Consider the following 24323-nt stretch of genomic DNA (forward strand, 5'->3'; position numbering starts at 1 on the left):
CAAGCAGGATAGGAGAAGGGAAACGACAAATGCAGACTGGTACTATTAAAATATAAAAATATAAAGCCCATATGACAAAAGGTGTAGTGGGAAAAAAATAAAAATTGCAGTTTTTTGGGGTCGCTTTAAAGAGGACCTTTCACCTGAAAATGAAAGTTAAACTAAAGATATATCCTTACTTACATGCCCCCGGTATTGCTTATTCAGTCATTCATTTTTCAATAAGTGCCGCCGCATGTCCGCGCTGCCCCCCCCGAATATTTACGCCTTGTATGCTGATGAGCCATTTGGCTCAACTGGACGGGCCTTCAAAAGTTCTCCCAGGCGTGTCATTCTTCTCCCTGGCACAGAGCGCATCCAATCAGCACGCTCCGCTTTGGGAGAAGACACTCCAGTTCTCGCAAGATGGTGCTGGCTCCGGATGGATAAAATCACTCCAGTTCTCGCGAATCTCGCGAGAACTGGAGCGTCTTCTCCCTGGCTAAGAGCGGAGCGCGCTGATTGGATGCGCTCTTTGCCAGGGAGAAGAATGACACTCCCGGGAGAACTTTTGAAGGCCCGCCCAGTTGAGCTGAATGCCTCATTAGCATACAAGGCGGCAAATATTCTGGGGGCAGCGCGGACAAACAGGGGCACTGATTGAAAAATGAATGACTGAATACGCATGTAACTAAGGCTATATCTTTAGTTTAACTTTCATTTTCAGGTGAAAGGTCCTCTAACTCCACAATTTTTATTTATTTATAAAAAGTGATGAAAAAGTCATTCACATCTCATTATGGTATTTAATGAAAATGTTGTCATGTCTAAATAGTCAGCTCTAGATCAATGTGGTTCCTTGGATGACTAATGGCCTCCCTGTATATCCTAGCATTTAATTTTTTTTAAAAGAAAAAACCGCCTTGATTGTCTATGGCCCCTAAGCCCAGTGTACCCTGGTAGCCTTTCAGTACTCATTCCATAAAACAAAATGGGACAGGACACATTCTAGCATAACAAGTCACATGCAAGACTGCAACATACAAATTTTCAATGGGTTATTTGTAACATCTTATAGAACATGTGTGTTACGACCAATTAGTGGGATCCACTGGTCAAACCAGAGAGTGTGGATTCTATATGTCAACAAAGGGATGGCAGCTACTAACCCCTAGGGTGTTATTCAGCACTCTCACAGGAGACCGAACAGAACGCAGCAAGAGAGAAACTAAACCACTACCTACAGGATAAGCTAATATGGTTGACAGCTGACTCACTGAGTCAGGCAAAAGGTAATGCTCCCATAGCTCTGGCTGCAGTAAGAACTGGAGCTAGTGGGAACTGAGTCAATAGCAAATACGGTGGTGAGAAGAGGTATTGCAGAGAAGACTGAAGTAAAGGCAGCAGATGAAGATGATGATAATTGTCAGAGGCAGAAGCTGAAGCATGGTCAGAGACAAGCCAGAGGGCAGAAACCAGTATCAGATAGTAGCATGGGACAGACAGGCTCAGGGTCAGACAGGTCCAGTAGTGGATGCAAGCGACAGGCAAACACAATGGTCAAGCACAGAAGATCAGAACACCTTTGCTATTACTGAGAGTAACTCAACACTCAGGAAACTTTCTGGAAGAGGAAGCTGCTATTTAAACTTGTAACCCCGCCCAGAGGCGGTGCTGGGAGGCAGGACGCACACGCCCCTGGAAGCATAAATGACAAGAAGTGACAGACACGCGCCCCTATGGGATGCCAGCATGGGATGGAGCACGGAGCCTGCATGATCAGAGGATGCATCTGGCAGGCATTCCCCTGCCACATCTGGTGGAGACAACAGCGGGCAGTGAGGCAGGAGATGCTGGGGATATAACAGGTGATACAGTGGGAGGTATGGCAGAAGGCCCAGGCCTAACAATGTGTCATTCTAAGTGATTTTGTATTACTCAAAAAATTATCTCATGGATGGGATGTCTGGTTGAAAAGCAAATGTTTTCATCTTCCTGCTAAATAATTTTAGGCCACCTCCATACGTTTCACTTGGTCTAAACCTTTTCTTCCAATCTGCTTTCATAGGAAGTGTTCCTTTTATATCATTTTTGAAACACATTACTGCCATCACCATCCTGATGTGTTTGTTAAAGGGGTTAAGCAGTTTGTTTAAACTGATTTATCCTTAGGATAGATCATCAGCATCTGATCGGCGGGTTCCAACACCCGGCACCTCCGCCGATCAGATGCTGATAATCTATCCAGAGGATAGGATCATAAGTTTAAACAAACTGCAGACCCCCTTTTAATTTCTACTATATGTGTTGATACTTTGTTTTATTTCCATTTAACTTTTTACCTTTAACTGTGTCATATTATTGTACATTGTCCCACTGATGCGATGGGTTTTTGTAACCAGAATATTTATCAGGATTAGTGTGAAAAGAATGAAAAAAAAATTACAAAAAAAACCTGAAAATTGTAAGAAAGTCCTTTATTTTTGGAAATAAGAGAAAATTCGCAAATCTGCTCTAACGGCTGTATTACAAGTAGAAGAAATTACTGATTACAGTCAGACCATCATTTTCCATTTAGTCAGTCCCCACCTCTAACAGAGCCATAATGGGTTAAAATTACATTTTTACAAATTTCATATTGCACTACAACCCCATGAGTTTTGTAATTCTATATTATGTACATTAAATTGAAGCATTTCATACAGTACTTCATTTTTTTTTAAAAAACATCCTTCATTATCAATTCATCCTTCATTTTACCTTGGTTTGAAAACACCTTAGCAAAAGGGTTATTTCCATTTCAACATTTTTGGAATATCCACATAATATGCCATAAACATCCAACTGGTGTTGGTCCCAGAGGTGAATTCTGACCCAATCTCTCAGCTAATGTGAATTGAACGGTGGCTGCACATACAAGACTCACTTCATTAACTTCTATAGGAGTTGCATGCTTGGCTATTTTTGGAACTCACACAGAAGTGAATGGAGAGATCTGCATGTGTGCGGCTACTTCTCTATTCACAGTTGCTGATAGAAAAGGGTCAGAGGAACCCTGTTTGTGAGGCAGGTCCAAGAGGTGGGACTTCCACCTATTGGACATTTATAGCATATCCTGTGGAATAATGCCTTAAAGGCTATGCAAACCTTTATTATGAGCTAAAAATATTTTTTTCAATAGGTATTTATTAAAAATATGGAGTCCTTTTCTCTGTACAGAGCTGAGATGCTCTACTAACAGGATAGGTATTTTCTCTCTGCTCCATCAGGCAGGGAGCTGACGGGCTCCTTATCTCTGCTCTGACCTCATAAACACTCATTAAAGCTCAATCCTTATCTTACTGATAATAATGTGGCTCAAATAAATTTTTATGACCTTTTGGTAATTTTGAGATAAGGATTATTAGATGACCGGCAGAAAGTGAAAGTACCAGTCACACAGCTAGACAAAAAGTTAATTCTTTGTGACAGAATGGCTGAATATTGTAGGTGTATATAGCCTCAAAAAAAAAATTTTTAATTAGAAAAACATGGCTGTCCTTAGGTTTCTTGTAGTATTGCACCTCAGTCATATTCACTTGAATGAAGCTAAACTGTAATACCACTTACAACCTATTGACAGGAGTGGTGCTTTTCCCAGATTTTCTAATTTTTTACAAGCCCTGAAGAAAGTCATGAAGCAATCTGCTGATACTCTCATGGTAAAATACCCCTTGGGGTGCATGATAGCTAATGGAAGAAGAAAAAATAGGCACAAAATACAACAAGCAGTAACACCATACCAGCATATGTCAAAAATATTGCTAATGCGAGGAGCTACATCAATCCGTATGGTCTATTTGGTTGGTTCTGCCAATAGGTGGAGACAAACTTTGAGACAGAAGTAAGAAATCTTTACAGCATTTTACACTGTAAGTAAAAGTGGCTGATTTATACCATACAGGGTTAGAAAAAAAGTCTCTTACAAAATGATGCAGAAATTAGAGCAGCGGTTTTTGCAAGGTTTCCTTAACTTGAAATGCTATAATTATAAACTACAAATTTAATTTCTTATTACGAAAGGTGTCCACAGACCGAACCCACTTGTCTCATCCCCACTGCCGCTGCCGCTTCCAGATCCACTTGGTTTATCATCAAAGCAATTGTTGCAACCGCACTGGGTGGCTTCATACACTGTCTGGCGGATCTTTGTGCTATCTGTGCATGGCAACTCTAAAGTCTTGGGACGGGTTTTTGTTGCAGAACAGCAGCGGCATTGGGAAACTGGGGTCCAGCGGTATACTCTGGTATACTCTGTTTTGGAGTGACAATATCCACTACAAGAAGATAGTATGACCTGGAAAAAAAAGTATATCAATGTTGAGATCATGAATGTCATACAGTCAATGGAAATCACATTCAGTATAGGAATTTAGGCATTATGTTAACAAAAGATTATATTACAAGAGGCATTGTACAAATCATTATGTCTAAGATCATTTAAGATTCTTATACACATTTAATGTACATTGTAAGGGCCCATGCACTCTGCTATATTACAACTCTGCGATACATGCCTATAGACTGCTGCCTCTGTACCTCTACGTGCCGGATTTCATATATTCTATCCATATATATTCTATGTTACAGACATATAGGGGGTCATTTACTATTAGATAGTCTCCTATATTAGGCATATTTCTGCGCCGCAATCAGTGTCTTTTCCCCCGCTCACTCCAGTGTGGGTAGGGAAGGGGACAAGCCAGCAGGCCCTTCTCATTTTTTATTTTCTACTCCTGTTTTAGAGATAGAAAATGGTCTAAATTTAAGCCAGCAAGGTAGCAACAGTAGCAACAAGGTAGTAACATTTAGACTTGCGGTTGATGTGCACCTCTTCATAACTTCGGCAGAGCCACCATCAGCTAAAGGGGTTATTAAGAAACTCCGGTCTTAATAAACGACCCCATTGTCTTTTACTAGCATTGCCTCTAGGAAAGGTTCTAGCTCTTTACAGAGGTAGCACACAGAATGTCTATGACTCCATAATAACAGTAGGGATTTGATCACCCTACTATTTCAGCTATTTTTAAAGGAAACTCTAGTACAAAAAACGCCTTGGTACTCATAATATTACATTGAATAGAGGCCATTTGATTAATCACTATACTTACGTTAACACTGCATTTTCCTGATGTTATATTCACTTGGGTGGGGACAGGATGACAATTATCCTTCTTCTTCTCTGGAATTGGAAAATAAAGTAGAATTTGAGTTTTTGAAGGAGTCGTTGACAAAGTGCAATGGTAAACCATGATAAACTTGTAAAACTTAAAAAAAAAAATATATATATATATATATATATATATATATGTATATATCTGTTCAACTACGGCAGCAAACATTAGCATTTTGCATTTTTCTAGCAAATGACTCTACAATCTAATGTCTTGGCCAATACACTTCTCCAAGGCAATCTGATCTAGTGGTGGCTGCAAGGCTGGCTATAGCTATAGGCCATCTCAAAGCCTTCATCCATCTGTCCCAATAATCTTTGATTGGATAAAACAGGGAAACTGACAATACCTAACAATAGCAGAGGACATTACAAATCCAACTTCTCCAATCTATCTTCTCCCTCAGGTCTAGAATGAAAGCCTGTTAGGCCCTCTTACAACCATTAGATAGTATGCAGATCCCTCCAAATCTTAGAAGAAAGTAGGACCACATCACAAACCCATCATCATCCAAAACGAGTCCTGAAAGTTTGACCATTGAAAAGGTTTAAAAAATTAGCATTCATTTTTCTTTCCAGAGAACTTACCACACTTGAGCTTGGGACAGCACTGGTTGTTCTGCTGTACTGCCACTAACTGCTCATCAGCGGCACAGGTTGGTATAGTTTTGCAAGGACATTCTGTAGAACAACAGAAATAGTTAAGTTTAAATTTTCACTGCAAAGAATTTACAAACCACATAAAGTCCATTAATTTTTATTTCTCCTTTCATTAGGACTTCTTTGTCGACATCTTCTTCAGTCTTGAAGATTACTGCTGTTGGAAATGTAGTTGTATGTGAAGCATTCCAGGATAGGTCATCAATATCACATTGGCAGGATCTAAGACCTGGCACCCCCGCCGGATCAGCTTTTTTGGGAAGGTGATCACGGCTCTGCTTGGTATTTCAGCTCAGCCCCATTGACTTGAATGGGGATGAGCTGCAACTAGGCCAAGTGGTCTCAGGTGTCCGACCCTTGCAGATCTGATATTGCTAACCTATCTGACAATCCCCAGGTAACCCTTTTAATGTATTTCAGTTATATAAACTGCATGGCCAATTATAGTACAACAAAGTGTGTTTTCAATAGCGATTTTTACTGCATGGCCAAAATCATTTTATGTAGCTACTGTATACCTTCAAGTCAATGGGTAGCTACAGCCAAACAATTAGGGGGTGTGAGCAGTGAACATGCCTAGGGCTGCATAAACACTACATACAGCCCTGGAAACACTAGTTTCACAGACCCCTGGGTGGCACATACTCATTTAGTAGAAGATCAATCTGCTATAATGTAATTGAGAATCTTATTAATTACTATATAGCGTTCGCTCAATTTTACCTCCATTTGTGGATTCAAAATGCATACAGGGATGATCTGCTCATATTACTAAAATCATCTGCCATTACTAAAAGGGGTACCACTGGCTATGATGCCCTTGGCACCTGACCTGGAGCTAACACCTTCTGTCCCATACTTGATGCTCAAGCCTATGGAAAGGCAACTTTCCAAAATGCAGTTTAATTCCTTATATTATTAATTGTGTAATATTTGAGATCTACTATAAGGGAAGGCATCAATAGAAGGTATTGCACAGTGCACAAATCAACTTATGGCTAACTATGTCTCCTTTAATGCCCTTTAATCTGAAGGGCTGATCATATGATTTGTTGCTAGTGAAGTATAACACTTTCACTGAGAAAACTGGGGTTGTTGAGCAGTGCATCCCTAGCAACAAAGCTGGCAGACATGACATTATTAGTAGATACAGTATTTGGGGGGTACTATCTCTCCTTGGGGAGAGTGCTTTAATCAGCTTGAGGAGATTTATAGGCCATACATGCTCTTCTTGAATTCTGGAAAGAAAGGGATGCAAATGAGCTCTTAGCAAGCTCTGCTTCTGATGCCACCAGGTGTAAATCAGTTATCCAATGAGGCAATGTTCAACCCTTTAAATAGGCCTTAAGATATGACTTGAATATTAAATAAGCCAGTACTTTCTACTCTGCAATGATGAAGAGCAATCACCCCAAAAACAGCTGTCTGCAGATGAGATGCTGGCTTATTTAATATACGAGTCATGTCTCAAGGCCTATTTGAAGGGTCGAACATTGACTTATGGGATAGCTGCCTTACATCTGGTGGCATCAGAAGCAGAGCTTGTTGACAGCTCATTTGCAGCCCCTTTTTTTTCCTAGTAGCTACAGCACTAGGGGAAGCAACTCAGTAAAGTTAAAGCCAAAAAGCATCACAGACTGTAGAAATAATGAGATTTTTCTGCAAATAATAAGTTTATCATTCTGAGATCAGCTATTAACAACATTGCTGTGAACAGTAGCATCATTACTATTGTCAGTTACACTTACCGCATGTCTTGATTGGACAGCATGGGTCAAGTGGATTTGGTCGTTCAACCAGTTTTTCATAGTCTTTGCAGACCTTCGGTGGGCAGACTGTGTCATCACAGATCTGTATATTAGCATGATAGAGAAGTATAAATCACAATATCTACCTATTGTTACTACTGCTCATACTCATGATGTTACTAATAGGACGTCTAGTGCGGATGTCTGGACATACCGGTTTTGTGCTCGAGATGATTGTAGTATGCGTAGTTTCCTGTGAAAAGACACAAGACAACACAACTCAGTAAGATGAATTACACGAGATCACAATGACTCATCACACCATCTAATGGACAGGAAAACAGAGAATGTTCTCAATATTTTCTACAATCCAAAAAGCCTGACATGTTTATAAACAATACAAGAACATAGGGCACATTTATTAAGACCGATGTTTTAGACGCCAGTCTTAAAAATGGCCTAAGCTTGGCGGTGGTTCCACCAATGTTATGTGGAGGCGCAGGCGTCGCCAGTTCTAAATTCCTAGCTGTCTTACATGTAGACATTTTTCTACACCTAGAAAATGGTAAATAAGATGGACCTGCCGGCCCGTCCCCTTCCCTGCCCACACCGCGCCCAGAATTTTAGACCTCGCGTGAGCAGGGATTGCTGCTCAATGATTGCTGCCTAATATAGGCGTATTTCAGCTTAATAAATGACCCCAAAGTATCACAAGAATTAGGATTTTTCAGGATTTTACAGTTTCCAGTATAGCTCTTGTTTTTTATTAATCTGTGCCACATGTACAGTATATTATTGCTGTTACTGGTGTTACTGCATAAAGGTGAATTGTTAAAAAGTGATTTGAAAGCCATTCTTACAAGGAATCATAACCATAGCTAAAGTTAGAGAATGGTATTAAGGTCCATTTATATGATCATTTAGGGTACTTTCACACTAGCGTTTTTTTTTTCCGGCACTGAGTTCCATCCTAGGGGCTCTATACGGGAAAATAACTGATCAGTTTTATCCCCATGCCTTCTGAATGGAGAGCAATCCGTTCAGGATGCATCAGGATGTCTTCAGTTCAGTCTTCTAGACTGATCAGGACAAAGATAAAACCGCAGGATGCTACGATTTTGTTTCCGGCCCAAAAAACTTCCCTGAATGCTGGATCCGGCATATTTTTCCATAGTAATGTATTTCAAAATACCGGAATGCCGGATCAGTCCTTCCGTTCTGCACATGCCCAGACTGAAAAAAACATTAAAAAAATAAATGCCGGATCCGTTTTTACGGATGACACCGTAAAGACTGATCCGGCATTTCAATGCATTTTTCTGACTGATCAGGCATTTTTCTGACTGATAAGGATGCTGGATCAGTCTTACAAATGCCATCAGTTAGCATACGTTTTGGGGCTGTCCATTTTACTAATGTATGACAGATCCTAACCGAAGGCTTCAGTTCGCATCCGTTAGGATCTGGTTTCACAGTCTGAGTGCCTGATTTTGAGAGAGAGAAAAAAGAAAGAAAGATAGCTTAGGGTACTTTCACAGTAGCGTTTTTATTTTCTGGCACTGAGGTCCGTCAAAAGGGCTCAATGCCGGAAAAGAACTGATCAGTTATATCCCCATGCATTCTGAATGGAGAGCATTCCGTTCAGGATGCTTTAGGATGTCTTCAGTTCAGTCTTTTTGACTGATCAGGCAAAAGATAAAACTGCAGCATGCTACGGTTTTATCTCCGCCCAAAAAAACTGAAGACTTGCCTGAATGCCGTATCTGGCATTTTTTTCCATAGGAATGTATTAGTGCAGGATCCGGCATTCAAAATACTGGAATGCCGGATCAGTCCTTCCGGATCCGTTTTGCCGGATGACACCGGAAAGACGGATCCGGCATTTCAATGCATTTTTTTGACTGATCAGGCATTTTTAAGACTAATCCGGATCCTGATCAGTCTTACAAATGCTATCAGTTGGCATACGTTTTTCCGGATCACTCTGCCGCAAGTGTGAAAGTACCCTTAGATGAAACATTGTTTTCTTCCTTAATTGTGCTGAGGACTTGAGTAATCTGAGACAGACTATTTCTGAAAGGGGTTGTGTAATATAATACCTGTTTTGTGCTCGAGATGATTGTATTTTGCGTAGTTTCCTGTGAAAAGACACAAGACAACACAACTCAGTAAGATGAATTACACGAGATCACAATGACTCATCACACCATCTAATGGACAGGAAAACAGAGAATGTTCTCAATATTTTCTACAATCCAAAAAGCCTGACATGTTTATGAACAATACAAGAACATAGGGCACATTTATTAAGACGATGTTTTAGACGCCGGTCTTAAAAATGGCGTAAGCTTGGCGGCAGTTCCACCAAAGCTATGTAGAGGCGCAGGCAGCGCCAGTTCTAAATGTGTGACAGCTTCCTAGCTGTCTGACCTTTTTCTACGCCTGAAACAGGCATAGAAAATGGTAAATGAGATGGACCTGCCGGCCCGTCCCCTTCCCTGCCCACAATTTTAGACCTGGCGTGAGCAGGGAGAAGGCGCAGATTGCTGCTCAACGATTGCTGCCTAATATAGACGTATTTCAGCTTAATAAATGACCCCAAAGTATCACAAGAATTAGGATTTTTCAGGATTTTACCGTTTCCAGTATAGCTCTTGTTTCTTATTAATCTGTGCCACATGTACAGTATATTATTGCTGTTACTGGTGTTACTGCATAAAGGTGAATTGTTAAAAAGTGATTTGGAAGCCATTCTTACAAGGAATCATGACCATAGCTAAAGATAGAGAATGGTATTAAGGTCATTTATATGATCGTTTAGGGTACTTTCACACTAGCGTTTTTCTTTTCCGGCACTGAGTTCCGTCCTAGGGGCTCTATACGGGAAAATAACAGATCATTTTTATCCCTGTGCATTCTGAATGGAGAGTAATCCGTTCAGGATGCATCAGGATGTCTTCAGTTCAGTCTTCTTGACTGATCAGGACAAAGATAAAACCGCAGGATGCTACGGTTTTGTTTCCGGACAAAAAAACTGAACACTTCCCTGAATGCCGGATCCGGCATTTTTTTCCATGGGAATGTATTATTTCAAAATACCGGAATGCCGGATCAGTCCTTCCGTTCTGCGCATGTGCAGACTGAAAAAAATGTTAAAAAAATAAATGCCGGATACGTTTTTATGGATGACACCGTAAAAACTGATCTGGCATTTAAATGCATTTTTCTGACTGATGCTGGATCAGTCTTACAAATGCCATCAGTTAGCATATGTTTTGGGGCTGTCCATTTTACTAATGTATGACAGATCCTAACCGAAGGCTTCAGTTCGCATCTGTTAGGATCTGGTTTCACAGTCTGAGTGCCTGATTTTGAGAGAGAGAGAAAAAAAAAAAGAAAGATAGCTTAGGGTACTTTCACAGTAGCGTTTTTATTTTCCGGCACTCAGTTTCGTCAAAAGGAAAAGAACTGATCAGTTATATCCCCATACATTCTGAATGGAGAGCATTCCGTTCAGGATGCTTTAGGATGTCTTCAGTTCAGTCTTTTTGACTGATCAGGCAAAAGATAAAACTGCAGGATGCTAAGGTTTTATCTCCGGCCCAAAAAACTGAAGACTTGCCTGAATGCCGTATCTGGCATTTTTTTCCATAGGAATGTATGAGTGCCGGATCCGGCATTCAAAATACTGGAATGCCGGATCAGTCCTTCCGGATCCGTTTTGCCGGATGACACCGGAAAGATGGATCCGGCATTTCAATGCATTTTTCGGACTGATCAGGCATTTTTAAGACTAATCCGGATCCTGATCAGTCTTACAAATGCCATCAGTTGGCATACGTTTTTCCGGATCACTCTGCCGCAAGTGTGAAAGTACCCTTAGATGAAACATTGTTTTCTTCCTTATTTGTGCTGAGGACGTGAGTAATCTGAGACAGACTATTTCTTAAAGGGGTTGTGTAATATCAGTAAATTGCATTTATTATGTACTGTAGAGGAAGTTAATACCCAGAAAATGCGACTAGATCACCGAAGTGTATATCACTGATCTAAACACGAAATGCAGTATTTATGCAGCTCCAGCTCTTATCCCTCATTCCAGTTATTCCACCTGCATAATACTGACCAAAATAATACATAATGTTACATACCTTGGGGGTTGAAGGCTGTAAAATATGAAAAAGAAAGTTAATAAATCAACCACAAATAATCATTTACAAAAAAAAACATAAAGTTCAATACACAATGGGGAATATTCATCAATAGTGCCATAGGATATGTAAATTTATGATACACATGACATGAACATTTTGGGACATCTAGTTAGGTACATGAGACACGCCTTTTTCTGCCGCTATAGGGGGAATAAAGCATTACGCAGCGCCTGTTCAAATCAATGTATTGTCTTTGTAATGCAAGATGGGACAGACAGGGGCAGGGACGGCCAACCTGCGGCTCTCCAGCTGTTGTAAAACTACAACTCACACCATGCCCTGCTGTAGGCTGATAGCTGTAGCCAGTGTGGGCATGCTGGGAGTTGTAGTTTTGCAACAGCTGGAGAGCCTCAGGTTGGCCACCCCTGCTCCAGGACAAGAGAAGCTCTCTCCTCTGCTCTACCCCCTCCTCTAACCAAGCAATGCGGAATGTGAAAAAAAGACCGTATTAACCTTGCATTTCCTAAATTTAAACTAGACTACTCCTTTAATACATATTCTTGAACTCCCCTCAGCCACATCCCTGTTACTAGATATTTTCCAAATCATACATAGACCTAAAAAGGTCCTAAAACACAAAATAAATGTTAATGTAGTCTGTGTATACCGGGGACTTTTAAAGATTCTGGCCTCCATATTCAATCATACAATATATTATATATCAGATGGCATTTATCAGTATACTTACAGTTGTAGTAATAGGAACTAAAGAGAAAAGAAAAAATAACGTGTTATAAGAAAAGTAGGAGCAATATAATAATTTGACCTTCAAGTTGTTTAGAAGACGTAAGCGACATGACCTTCACTATAAGAGTCACAGTACCTTCTCACTGAGCAGAGCAACAAAGAATGTTCTGTATCTCTATGGGTCACTCAGAACCAGAAACATCTATGCAGGATTTTATCTACTCACTTCTCCCATGTGAGAGAATATGTAATAAAGGTAGGTGAAATAGAAATGGATGTTTTCAGATAGAAGAGAAGGACTCTAAACATGCCACATCGTTTTCTGATAGATACATCGATATAAGACAAATACAGAGAGGCAGACAAACACCCAGATAGATAGATAGATAGATACCGCCTGGTAGGATTGATCCTGCTGATTAACATGATTCCTGGCTTGTGAAAATCAGTTGCAGTGATCCTGAGAAAAAAAGACTTTTATTCTTTATGCAGATGAATACTTCAGTGCACCGAGGGGCGGGGCCTAGTCTGTTCATCTACCCCAGCTTTCCAGCTTTGGCCACACCCCTTAGTGCCCTCATCTGCCTAAAGAATAAAAGTATTTTTTCTCAGGAACGCCACAACAGATTTTCAGAAGACAGGTATTATTTTAAACAACAGGATAGACCCTTCCAGGCAGCCTAACCGGTTTAATAGGGTTGATTCTGATGGTAGGTGCTCCTTAACTAACTAAAGATGAAAAACTACTAACCCCATTCAAGTTTCTTGCCATTTCCATTACAGACTAATATTATGGATACGTGATGGAAAGGAGCTTCCAGCTTTTTGAGGTGTTTTTGTTTTTTACATTGCAGTCAATGGGGGATAGATGTAAATGGGATATGTTCCATTTGCATCCTCCATAGAAACCATTTAATGGATCAGTTTTTGTTTTTACTTTGTTATCCTGACGGATCAGAACAACGGTCAGCCTGGCGCAGATGTGAACATCGCCTTAACTGAGATAATAAATGTGCAAAGGTAAAAAACACTCAACGCACTCATATTCCTCGCAGCATGGATTTTGTGAGTTCAATTCCTCCAATCTGTCATTTTCTTTACACACTGGAAGAGGACTTATGGCTAACTATGTCTCCTTTAATTCCCTTTAATCTGAAGGGCTGATCATATGATTTGTTGCTAGTGAAGTATAACACTTTCACTGAGAAAACTGTGGTTGTTTGGCAGTGCATCCCTAGCAACAAAGCTGGCAGACATGACATTATTAGTAGATACAGTATTTGGGGGGTACTATCTCTCCTTGGGGAGAGTGCTTTAATCAGCCTGAGGAGATTTATAGGCCATACATGCTCTTCTTGAATTCTGGAAAGAAAGGGATGCAAATGAGCTCTTAGCAAGCTCTGCCTCTAATGCCACCAGATGTCAGGCAGCTATCCTATCAGTCAATGTTCAACCCTTTAAATAGGCCTTGAGATATGACTTGAATATTAAATAAGCCAGTGCTTTATACTCTGCAGTGATCACCCCAAAAACAGCTGTCTGCAGATGAGATGGTGGCTTATTTAATATCCGAGTAATGTCTCAAGGCCTATTTGAAGGCTCGAACATTTGTTTATGGGATAGCTGCCTTACATCTGGTGGCATCAGAAGCAGAGCTTGTTGACAGCTCATTTGCAGCCCCTTTTTTTCCTAGTAGCTACAGCACTAGGGGAAGCAACTGAGTAAAGTTAAAGACAATAAGCATCACAGGCTGTAGAAATAATGAAATTTTTCAGGAAATAAGTTTATCATTCTGAGATCAGCTATTAACAACATTGCTGTGAACAGTAGTATCATTACTATTGTCAGTTACACTTACCGCATGTCTTGATTGGACAGCATGGGTCAAGTGGATTTGGTCGTTCAACCAGTTCTTCATAGTCTTTGCAGACCTTCGGTGGGCAGACTGTGTCCTCACAGATCTGTATATTAGCATGATAGAGAAGTATAAATCACAATATCTACCTATTGTTACTACTGCTTATACTCATGATGTTACTAATAGGACATCTAGTACGGATGTCTGGACATACCTGTTTTGTGCTCGAGATGATTGTAGTATGCGTAGTTTCCTGTGAAAAGACACAAGACAACACAACTCAGTAAGAGGAATTACACGAGATCACAATGACTCATCACACCATCTAATGGACAGAAAAACAGAGAATGTTCTCAATATTTTCTACAATCCAAAAAGCCTGACATGTTTATGAACAATACAAGAACATAGGGCACATTTATTAAGACCGATGTTTTAGACGCCAGTCCTAAAAAAGGCCTAAGCTTGGCGGTGGTTCCAGCAAAGTTATGTAGAGGCGCAGGCGTCGCTGGTTCTAAATGTGTGACAGCTTCCTAGCTGTCTGACATGTAGACCTTTTTCTACACTTGAAACAGGCACAGAAAATGGTAAATGAGATGGACCTGCCGGCCCGTCCCCTTCCCTGCCCACACCGCGCCCACAATTTTAGAACTTTAGAATTAGGCATTTTCAGGATTTTACAGTTTCCAGTATAGCTCTTGTTTCTTATTAATCTGTCCCACATGTACAGTATATTATCGCTGTTACTGGTGTTACTAATTGTTAAAAAGTGATTTGGAAGCCATTCTTACAAGGAATCATAACCATAGCTAAAGATAGAGAATGGTATTAGGGTAATTTATATGATCCTTTAGGGTACTTTCACACTAGCGTTTTTCTTTTCCAGCACTGAGTTCCGTCAAAAGGGCTCAATGCCGGAAAAGAACTGATCAGTTTTATCCCCATACATTCTGAATGGAGAGCATTCCGTTCAGGATGCTTTAGGATGTCTTCAGTTCAGTCTTTTTGACTGATCAGGCAAAAGATAAAACTGCAGCATCCTTCGGTTTTATCTCCGGCCCAAAAAACTGAAGACTTGCCTGAATGCCGTATCTGGCATTTTTTTTCCATAGGAATGTATTAGTGCAGGATCCGGCATTCCAAATATTGGAATGCCGGATCAGTCCTTCCGGATCCATTTTGCCGGATGACACCGGAAAGACGGATCCGGCATTTCAATGCATTTTTCGGACTGAGCATTGGCATACTGTTTTGCCGAATCACTGTGCCGCAAGTGTGAAAGTACCCTTAGATGAAACATCGTTTTTTCCTTATTTGTGCTGAGGACTTGAGTAATCTGAGACAGACTATTTCTTAAAGGGGTTGTGTAATATCAGCAAATTGCATTTATTATGTACTGTAGAGGAAGTTAATACCCAGAAAATGCGACTAGATCACCGAAGTGTATATCACTGATCTAAACACGAAATGCAGTATTTATGCAGCTCCAGCTCCAATCCCTCATTCAAGTTATTCCACCTGCATAATACTGACCAAAATAATACATAATGTTACATACCTTGGGGGTTGAAGGCTGCAAAATATGAAAAAGAAAGTTAATAAATCAACCACAAATAATCAACATTTACAAAAAAAAAACATAAAGTTCAATACACAATGGGGAATATTCATCAATAGTGCCATAGGATGTATAAATTTATGATACACATGACATGAACGTTTTGGGACACCTAGTTAGGTACATGAGACACTCCTTTTTCTGCCGCCATAGGGGGAATAAAGCATTACGCAGCGTCTGTTCAAATCAATGTATTGTCTTTGTAATGCAAGATAGGACAGATCCTCCAGGGCAGGAAACAGCCAACCTGCGGCTCTCCAGCTGTTGTAAAACTACAACTCACACCATGCCCTGCTGTAGGCTGATAGCTGTAGCCAGTGTGGGCATGCTGGAAGTTGTAGTTTTGCAACAGCTGGAGAGCCTCAGGTTGGCCATCCCTGCTCCAGGACAAGAGAAGCTCTCTCCTCTGCTCTACCCCCTCCTCTAACCAAGCAATGCGGATTGTGAACAAAAGACCGTATTAACCTTGCATTTCCTAAATTTAAACTAGACTACTCCTTTAATACATATTTTTGAACTCCCCTCAGCCACATCCCTGTTACTAGATATTTTCCAAATCATACATAGACCTAAAAAGGTCCTAAAACACAAAATAAATGTTAATGTATGCTGTGTATACCGGGGACTTTTAAAGATTCTGGCCTCCATATTCAATCATACAATATATTATATATCAGATGGCATATATCAGTATACTTACAGTTGTAGTAATAGGAACTAAAGAGAAAAGAAAAAATAACGTGTTATAAGAAAAGTAGGAGCAATATAATAATTTGACCTTCAAGTTGTTTAGAAGACGTAAGCGACATGATCTTCACTATAAGAGTCACAGTACCTTCTCACTGAGCAGAGCTACAAAGAATGTTCTGTATCTCTATGGGTCACTCAGAACCAGAAACATCTATGCAGGATTTTATCTACTCACTTCTCCCATGTGAGAGAATACGTAATAAAGGTAGGTGAAATAGAAATGGATGTTTTCAGATAGAAGAGAAGGAATCTAAACATGTCCACATCGTTTTCTGATAGATACATCGATATAAGACAAATACAGAGAGGCAGACAAACACCCAGATAGATAGATAGATACCGCCTGGTAGGATTGATCCTGCTGATTAACATGATTCCTGGCTTGTGAAAATCAGTTGCAGTGATCCTGAGGAAAAAATACTTTTATTCTTTATGCAGATGAAGGCTTCAGTGCACCGAGGGGCGGGGCCTAGTCTGTTCATCTACCCCAGCTTTGGCCACACCCCTTAGTGCCCTCATCTGCATAAAGAATAAAAGTATTTTTTCTCAGGAACGCCACAACAGATTTTCAGGTATTATTTTAAACAACAGGATAGACCCTTCCAGGCAGCCTAACCGGTTTAATAGGGTTGATTCTGTAGGTAGGTGCTTCTTAACTAACTAAAGGTTTTAACAAAGATGAAAAACTACTAACCCCATTCAAGTTTCTTGCCATTTCCATTACAGACTAATATTATGGATACGTGATGGAAAGGAGCTTCCAGCTTTTTGTTGTGTTTTTCTTTTTTACATTGCAGTCAATGGGGGATAGATGTAAATGGGATATGTTCCATTTGCATTCGTCATGGAAAGCCATTTAATGAATCTGTTTTTTTTTTTTTGTTATCCTGACGGATCAGAACAACGGTCAGCCTGGCGCAGATGTGAACATCGCCTTAACTGAGATAATAAATGTGAAAGATAAAAAACACTCACCGCACTCATATTCCTTGCAGCATGGATTTTGTGAGGTCACTTCCTCCAATCTGTAATTTTCTTTACACTTTGGTAGAGATGGACAGGTGACACCCGCGCACTGTTTGTAAAGCAGAGACATAAACCATGAATTTCGACTTATCAGTTATATGTTTGACACATATCAGTCAAATTCCTAATCTTAACATGGTGGCTCAGTGGTTAGCGCTGGGGTCCTAGGTTCAAATCTGACCAATAACAACATCTGCATGGAGTTTGTATGTTCTCCCTGTGCTTGTGTGGGTTCCTTCAGGTACTCCAGTTTCCTCCTACACTCCAAAGACATACTGATAGGGAACTTAGATTGTGAGCCCTATTAAGGACAGTTGGATGCTAATGTCTGTAAAGAGCTGCGGTATATAAGTGCATAAAATGTGTGGAATTGTGGGGCAATGTTTTTTTTTTGTTTTTTTTTTATATTAAAGGGGATGTGTGAGATTATTAGAGCTTGTAGGCTCTCCTTTTCCACAGTCCAAAAACAATCCCCATCCAGAGAGGTTAAATAGCTTGATATGAAATTGAATGAGTGATGGCCATCTCTGTACAGCTCCATGGAACATGTTGGCATTATATAAGGATCAGAAATAAAGATGAAGCTACAGGATGCAGAGTTAGAAAATACTTGCAGATTACACTTACAGGTGTTGGAACGCTTTCTTGATCTGTAAAGGAAAATGAAAAGTTAAAGAAAATGCTCATACAGGTGAAGGCAGACTATAATTACTATCATAGATGATGCAGAGCAGTGCATCACCTAGAGGCTTGAGATAGTATTGCAGTGATTTATTGTTGCTAGCATTGAGGTTGAGTGATTTGAGGAGCCATTTTCATATCCTGGGTTCTCCAGAGACAATACAATCTAAGGGGGACGGGGAGGTACTGGGAGTCTACGGTTTTTCTTCAGCCATCACCTGGACATATTGAAGATATCGCAGATATACTGTATACTGAGGGTCTAATCCATAATAAATGTATGAATAAACCAAAACTACGTGACTGAAATCCTTTTGTATATTTTACATTGTTACTCGCATCACCAGGGAGGTGGTTTTGTATACTTTTGATCATCCTCCATGTATGCATTCTGCCACGATTTTATTGTTGTTATGATATTGAAGTATTAATACAGATTTATGTTTTACTTATACATATTGTATGGTAATTATTATAGGTGTTTATATTGCCCTCCAGGCTTACTGAAGTAGTCTCGCCATACAATCCCTTTTGAAATCAAGCTGGCCCTGTGATCCGTTGATTACTGCAGATCCAGCTTCTGAAACCCCTGGTGATCAGCTATGATCACTGGGGGAAGTTGTGGGCAGCCACACTTTCCCCAGCATTAGCAGCGGAGATGTAGTGTATTACTAGGGATACATGGAAGCCATTCTTATGGATAGCCACTGACATAACACATGTATGGGCCAGGTCCCTGAGAATGGAGAACATTTTTATTTAGTAAATGAATACTGACCGCATTTGTATGTGAAGCAGCATTCCTTTTCTGGGTCAATGGACATTGTTGGTTTATTTCCATTACAATTTGGAGGAGGGGGGCATGGGTCACATACTGTAAAGAAAAAGAAACAATGAAATGAGCAAATTAATATTTCAATACAAAATTTAAGACGTGCATAGCTCTCGGACACCAGTGTGAAATGCAGCAAGTGTCTTTCAGATATACAATGACTCACCACAATCGTATACAGGACAGCAATTCACTATTGAATCCAAAACCATACTAGAGCCATTCTTCTCACATCTAAATGGTGGGCAAATGGTGCCGTCACAAACCTACAAATAAAATCAGTGTCAGTCTACATGTAACAAGTAAATTCAAACAATTATAAATATATATAGAAACATTTCATTAATGCACTATCAAGACCTTGTAGCTACTAAATTGTGAGATTCACAATCATAAGGTCAGGGGCTCTGCACCCTATAATGAATGGGACAGCTTGTCGAGCAAGCATTGTGCTCCATTTATTCCCTATGCAGTATGTAGGTGAGGAGGCCCCTAACTCGGCTTCTTATAACCAGAATACCTATTTAAGGGTCAGGAGCTACTATAAGGCCTCATGCACATGACCATAGCAGGTACGTTCCTGTATTGTGGACTGCAAACAGTGGGTCCCCAATATACGGGCACCGGCCGTGTGCTCAGCACAAGTGAATGCAGGGGAGGATTGGCCAATAGACCCAACAGAGAAATTTCCCAGTGGGCCGATGCCCAGGAGGCCGCCCAAACCCTCTTGAAAGCCACAGACCAGGTACAATGGCCACAGGTGCCTTCCTTAAATAAACTGTATTGATAGTGATACAGTTGAATACTGTGGTTGGGGAAGCAGTAATTTGTGCTGCACTGTGGTATTTGGTTCTGCTGGGGTGGTAATCTGTACTGCACTACAGTATTACAAGCCCCACCTACTTCTGTTGACCCTGCCTACTTGTCAATTTGGACCCGCCTACAACATAGGGCCACTTTTTTTTTTTTTTCCAGGGCCACTTTAAGTTCCCAATCAGCCCCTGAGTAAATAGGTCCTCAATCTGGTAGATACTATGAACTGCGGAATGAAGGCACGGATCGGAAGCACTACGGAGTGCTTCCATGGGGTTTTCTGTCCGTGCCTCCGCACCACACACTACTTTTTTGCGGTTTGGACTGTTGGATGTGGATCGTGGACCTATTCAAGTGAATGGGTCTGCAAACAGCGTGCACACGGTCGTTGCCCGTGTATTGCGAACTGCAGCACAGGCACCGACACCGCAAGTTCACCGTAAGGCTAAGTTCACGTGCTACACAGTGCGAGTCCATGTAGTTTTACTTATACTGTGCACATGCTTTGTGGATTGTATGTGGATTTGCAGCGGAATTTTTTTTCATAGATGTTCTGAAAAAGGAATTTTGATCTTTGATATCAAAATCCACAAGAGACAACAGTTTACCTGTGGAGTCCATGTCTAAATCCGCATAACATTTCATGGTGGATTTACGTGCGGATTTTAGCACAGATTTGATGCAGAAATCCATACGAAAATTCTCCACATGTGTCTTAGCCTAAAGGCTCATGCACACGACCATATGTATTTTGCAAAAAACGGATCTGCAAAAAATACAGATGATGTCCGTGTGCATTGCGTATTTTGCAGAATGGAACAGCTGGCCCCTAATAGAACAGTACTATCCTTGTCTGTAATGCGGACAATAATAGGACATAGTGAAATACGGACATATGGAAACAGAATACACACGTAGTAACTTCCGTTTTTTTGAGAGGACCCGTTGAAATGAATGGTTCCACATACGGTCCGCAAAAAAACGGAACGGACACAAAAAGAAAATACGTTCATGTGCATGAGCCCTAACGTTGTTGGTTCTTCTCACTGGTCAACAATTACTACAATGGCGGATTATCAGCCCTCCTGGTTTGTCAGATGCAAGATAAAAGACATTTCAGAATGTGTATAATTTAGGTATACTTACGCCAGGTGTTGGGGTCAATACAGGAGGAGGTGTAGTAGTACCATTAGACACTATAAAGTAAAATAAAGGCTTAAGTTCTGTATTGTTGATCTCTTACCTACAACACATTGGCTGAGTACAAGAGCGCAGCATCTGATGTTGGTCAGTGACCTGAGTAAGGGTACGGCTAAAAAGGGTGCCGCGCGACTCCAAGGTGCAGAACAGTAACGTGAAACAACATATGTGCAACTTGTCTGTAACTAGATGTTGTGTGACTCGTTTAGAACTGGGATTTTACTGTGAAAACACAGCCAAGTGGCAGGAAAGTCATGTGTCATGCAGCACTTACATTAAAGTCAATGAAGTGAAAGTTGCATGCAAGCTGCATTTCGCATTGTGACACCATTGACATACATTTAGTCAAATGTCACCATGTAGCCGTGCCCTAATTCTTAAAGGGGTTGTCTCATCTCAGACATTGGGGGCCCACACTTATACTGAGAACGGAACCCGCAATGTCCCGGAGGGTGCACCGTGCATGCGTGGCCGCTCTCTATTCATTCCTATGGGGGCGCCAAAAATAGTCGACCACCACACTTGCCTATTTTCGGAAGTCCCATTAAAAATTAATTGAAAGAGCACCGCACAAGCGTGTTTACTGCTCCATTCACTTCTATTGGGCTGACAGAAATAGCTGAGCCAGTACCTGGCTATTTTCAGCACTCCTATAGTAATTAATGGAGGGTCTGCCGCTAATGTGCGTTGCGCCCTCCGGGACTTTGCAGGATCCATTCTAAGTATAGGTACGGTCACAGTGGTGAGACCCGCACCTATCAGACATTGGGGGCATAACCTAGTGACATGCCTCCAGTGCCTGAAATGGGAGAACCCTTTTAAACCTTAAAATGTTTATATCCTTTCTAGAAGGTAATACTGAATGCAAAGATCCTTCTGTAACACAAGTTGTCAAACACAAATACCTTTGTCTCCATGTATAAAAACTAGCTATTACTGTGTGACGGCCCAGAATCTCTGCAATCACTGAACAACCACGGAGCATGACAGTCCATGGCGTTTCCAGCCTTCCATTTACAATACTGCACATTGAGCACTCCGTGGCTGCTCTGGGACGGGGTTTGGGGTCTGCAGACAAGTTGCTGTTTCTCACATCACATGAGAACAGCTGATTGTGCTGGGAGAAGATAGGGATCTCACCAAAGACACTCATCTGGATTCTCTGCTAGATTACTACAGTATTGTCAACTAAGGGACAGGGTGCAGTGGTCGTGAGTGTCAGAAACGGCTCTGCACTTACCGCATTCATACATCGGACAGTCTGGATTCTCTGGGTTTGGTTTCACAAGGAGTTTTTCCCCAGGGGCGCAGTTGTCCACAGAAAACGTGACTAGATCACATTGCTGTCAACATGAGAAAAAAGCATTCATATTATTTCTATATCACCAAGCAAGAGATACAACATTCATACAACTCCAGCTCCCTTTCATTAGTCATTCAAGTCATTCCATCTATTCCAAAACTGACCAAAATAATATATCATGTCACATACCTTGGGGGTTGGAGTCTGTAAAAAGATGAAATACCAAAGTTATAAATCAACCATAAATACAACAATTACAAAAAAAACCATATAATTCAATACTCAATGGGGAAGATTAATCAATAGTGCCAAAAAACAAATATGAAAAAAGTTAGAAATGAAGAGCAAATAATCAGTATTTTAAATACACAATGGGGAGAATTCATCAATAGTGCCATAGGATGTGTGAATTTATGACACATGACGTGAAAAATGTGCGGCACCTAACTAGGCATTTTAGAACCTCTCTTTTCTTATGCCACCTCCTGACTCGGGTACTGTATATATAAACCAAACATTGCGCAAAATGGCACGTCACTAAAGAAGTTATCTGCTTGCTTTGGACAATCCCTACTTGTTAGAAGGTCCCTTGACAATAAGATGATCACAAAATCTTCCCCTGTAGGGAACCAGAGTGTTCAACTGTAATCTATGGGGGAACTTGGTAGATATTCAACCTCCCTGCAGCGCCATCACAGGCGGAAGGAAGCATTACACAGTGTTTTTTAATAAGTCAGTGTATTGTCTGTATGATGAAGGACTGGACAGATCCTCCACAGAAGAGAAGTTCATTATAACTGCCCTCTCGTCTATTCAAGAGATGAGGATTGTGAACAAAATTAGCCTTGAATTTTCCTAATTCAACCCTAACTTAATTTCACACCTCAACCCCCCCCCCCCCCCCAACCCCCTCTTAGAAAGGCCACGATGTAACTGTGTGTCCTTGGTGCAGTGTAAGTGTATGGAGCCGCCTCATGAGTTTATCCCACTCCATACATGGCGACTGTCAGTTATGTAATAGACCTGGCGCCCAGCTGCAATGACCAGGATCAGAGATAACACCAATCCTGGTAATTTAACCCCTCAGATGCTGTGTGAATAGAGACCAAGCCATTCGAGGGGTTAGACAGAAAGAGGGGGCTCAGATCAGAATCCCCTCTGTGAAATAAGAGGCTCTGATCAGTTGCTATGACAACCTATGGCCTTGTGAAAACTCCCAGCGCTGTCATTGTGTCTCCCCCAATGTCTCCAGGACAGAGAAGGCTAGACAGCAGGTAACTTCTGAACATAAATGTGGGTTTGTAGCAGTTTTAGGGATTTGTAAATGAGGGTCAACTAATATTTATATGTACTTGTACAATGGGCCCCGAAATAAATGTTACTGGTGGTCCCCAGGCACCGCAATCTGACAGTGACCTAGGGCATTTAAAGATTCAATCATACAATATATTATACACCAGATGGTATTTAGTAATATACTTACAGAAATAGTGATAGGTTCTGGAAAGGAAAGAAAAGAAAAGAATATTTTATAAAAGTAGGTGCAATATAGTCATTTAGATCACTGAGCAGAGCAACTAAGTGTTTCTGTATCTCTATGTATAACTCAAAAACAGAAATATACTGTACATATAGAATTGTATTCATCTGAAAGAGTGCAATATAGGTAAATTAAAGAGGTTTTAACTATCATAATACCACATGGCATGGCATGTTGAGATGCTTCGCCATCTCGCCTGAAA

The 24323-nt window shown here is 40.7% G+C and overlaps 1 protein-coding gene across 1 annotated transcript in view; it reads right to left on the reverse strand.

Moving 5' to 3' along the window:
* Nucleotides 1-2469: 2469 nt before the first annotated feature.
* Nucleotides 2470-24323, reverse strand: part of LOC122926153 (otogelin-like protein) — a 105451-nt gene continuing 83597 nt past the window's right edge. Inside the window, exons 44-63 of the mRNA XM_044277533.1 lie at nucleotides 24065-24081; nucleotides 22771-22785; nucleotides 22519-22621; nucleotides 21225-21274; nucleotides 19432-19531; nucleotides 19212-19307; nucleotides 18380-18402; nucleotides 17702-17801; nucleotides 16677-16693; nucleotides 15917-15931; nucleotides 14573-14611; nucleotides 14359-14461; nucleotides 12502-12518; nucleotides 11751-11765; nucleotides 9699-9737; nucleotides 7814-7852; nucleotides 7600-7702; nucleotides 5780-5872; nucleotides 5130-5200; nucleotides 2470-4315 (exon numbers count right to left, since the gene is read on the reverse strand). Coding sequence (XP_044133468.1) covers nucleotides 4022-4315; nucleotides 5130-5200; nucleotides 5780-5872; nucleotides 7600-7702; nucleotides 7814-7852; nucleotides 9699-9737; nucleotides 11751-11765; nucleotides 12502-12518; nucleotides 14359-14461; nucleotides 14573-14611; nucleotides 15917-15931; nucleotides 16677-16693; nucleotides 17702-17801; nucleotides 18380-18402; nucleotides 19212-19307; nucleotides 19432-19531; nucleotides 21225-21274; nucleotides 22519-22621; nucleotides 22771-22785; nucleotides 24065-24081 — 1349 coding nt within the window. The 3' untranslated portion in view covers nucleotides 2470-4021. The remainder of the gene's footprint in view (nucleotides 4316-5129; nucleotides 5201-5779; nucleotides 5873-7599; nucleotides 7703-7813; nucleotides 7853-9698; nucleotides 9738-11750; nucleotides 11766-12501; nucleotides 12519-14358; nucleotides 14462-14572; nucleotides 14612-15916; nucleotides 15932-16676; nucleotides 16694-17701; nucleotides 17802-18379; nucleotides 18403-19211; nucleotides 19308-19431; nucleotides 19532-21224; nucleotides 21275-22518; nucleotides 22622-22770; nucleotides 22786-24064; nucleotides 24082-24323) is intronic.

Source organism: Bufo gargarizans, chromosome 2 (assembly GCF_014858855.1).
Source record: "Bufo gargarizans isolate SCDJY-AF-19 chromosome 2, ASM1485885v1, whole genome shotgun sequence".
In the NCBI taxonomy this organism is placed as follows: Eukaryota; Metazoa; Chordata; class Amphibia; order Anura; family Bufonidae; genus Bufo; species Bufo gargarizans.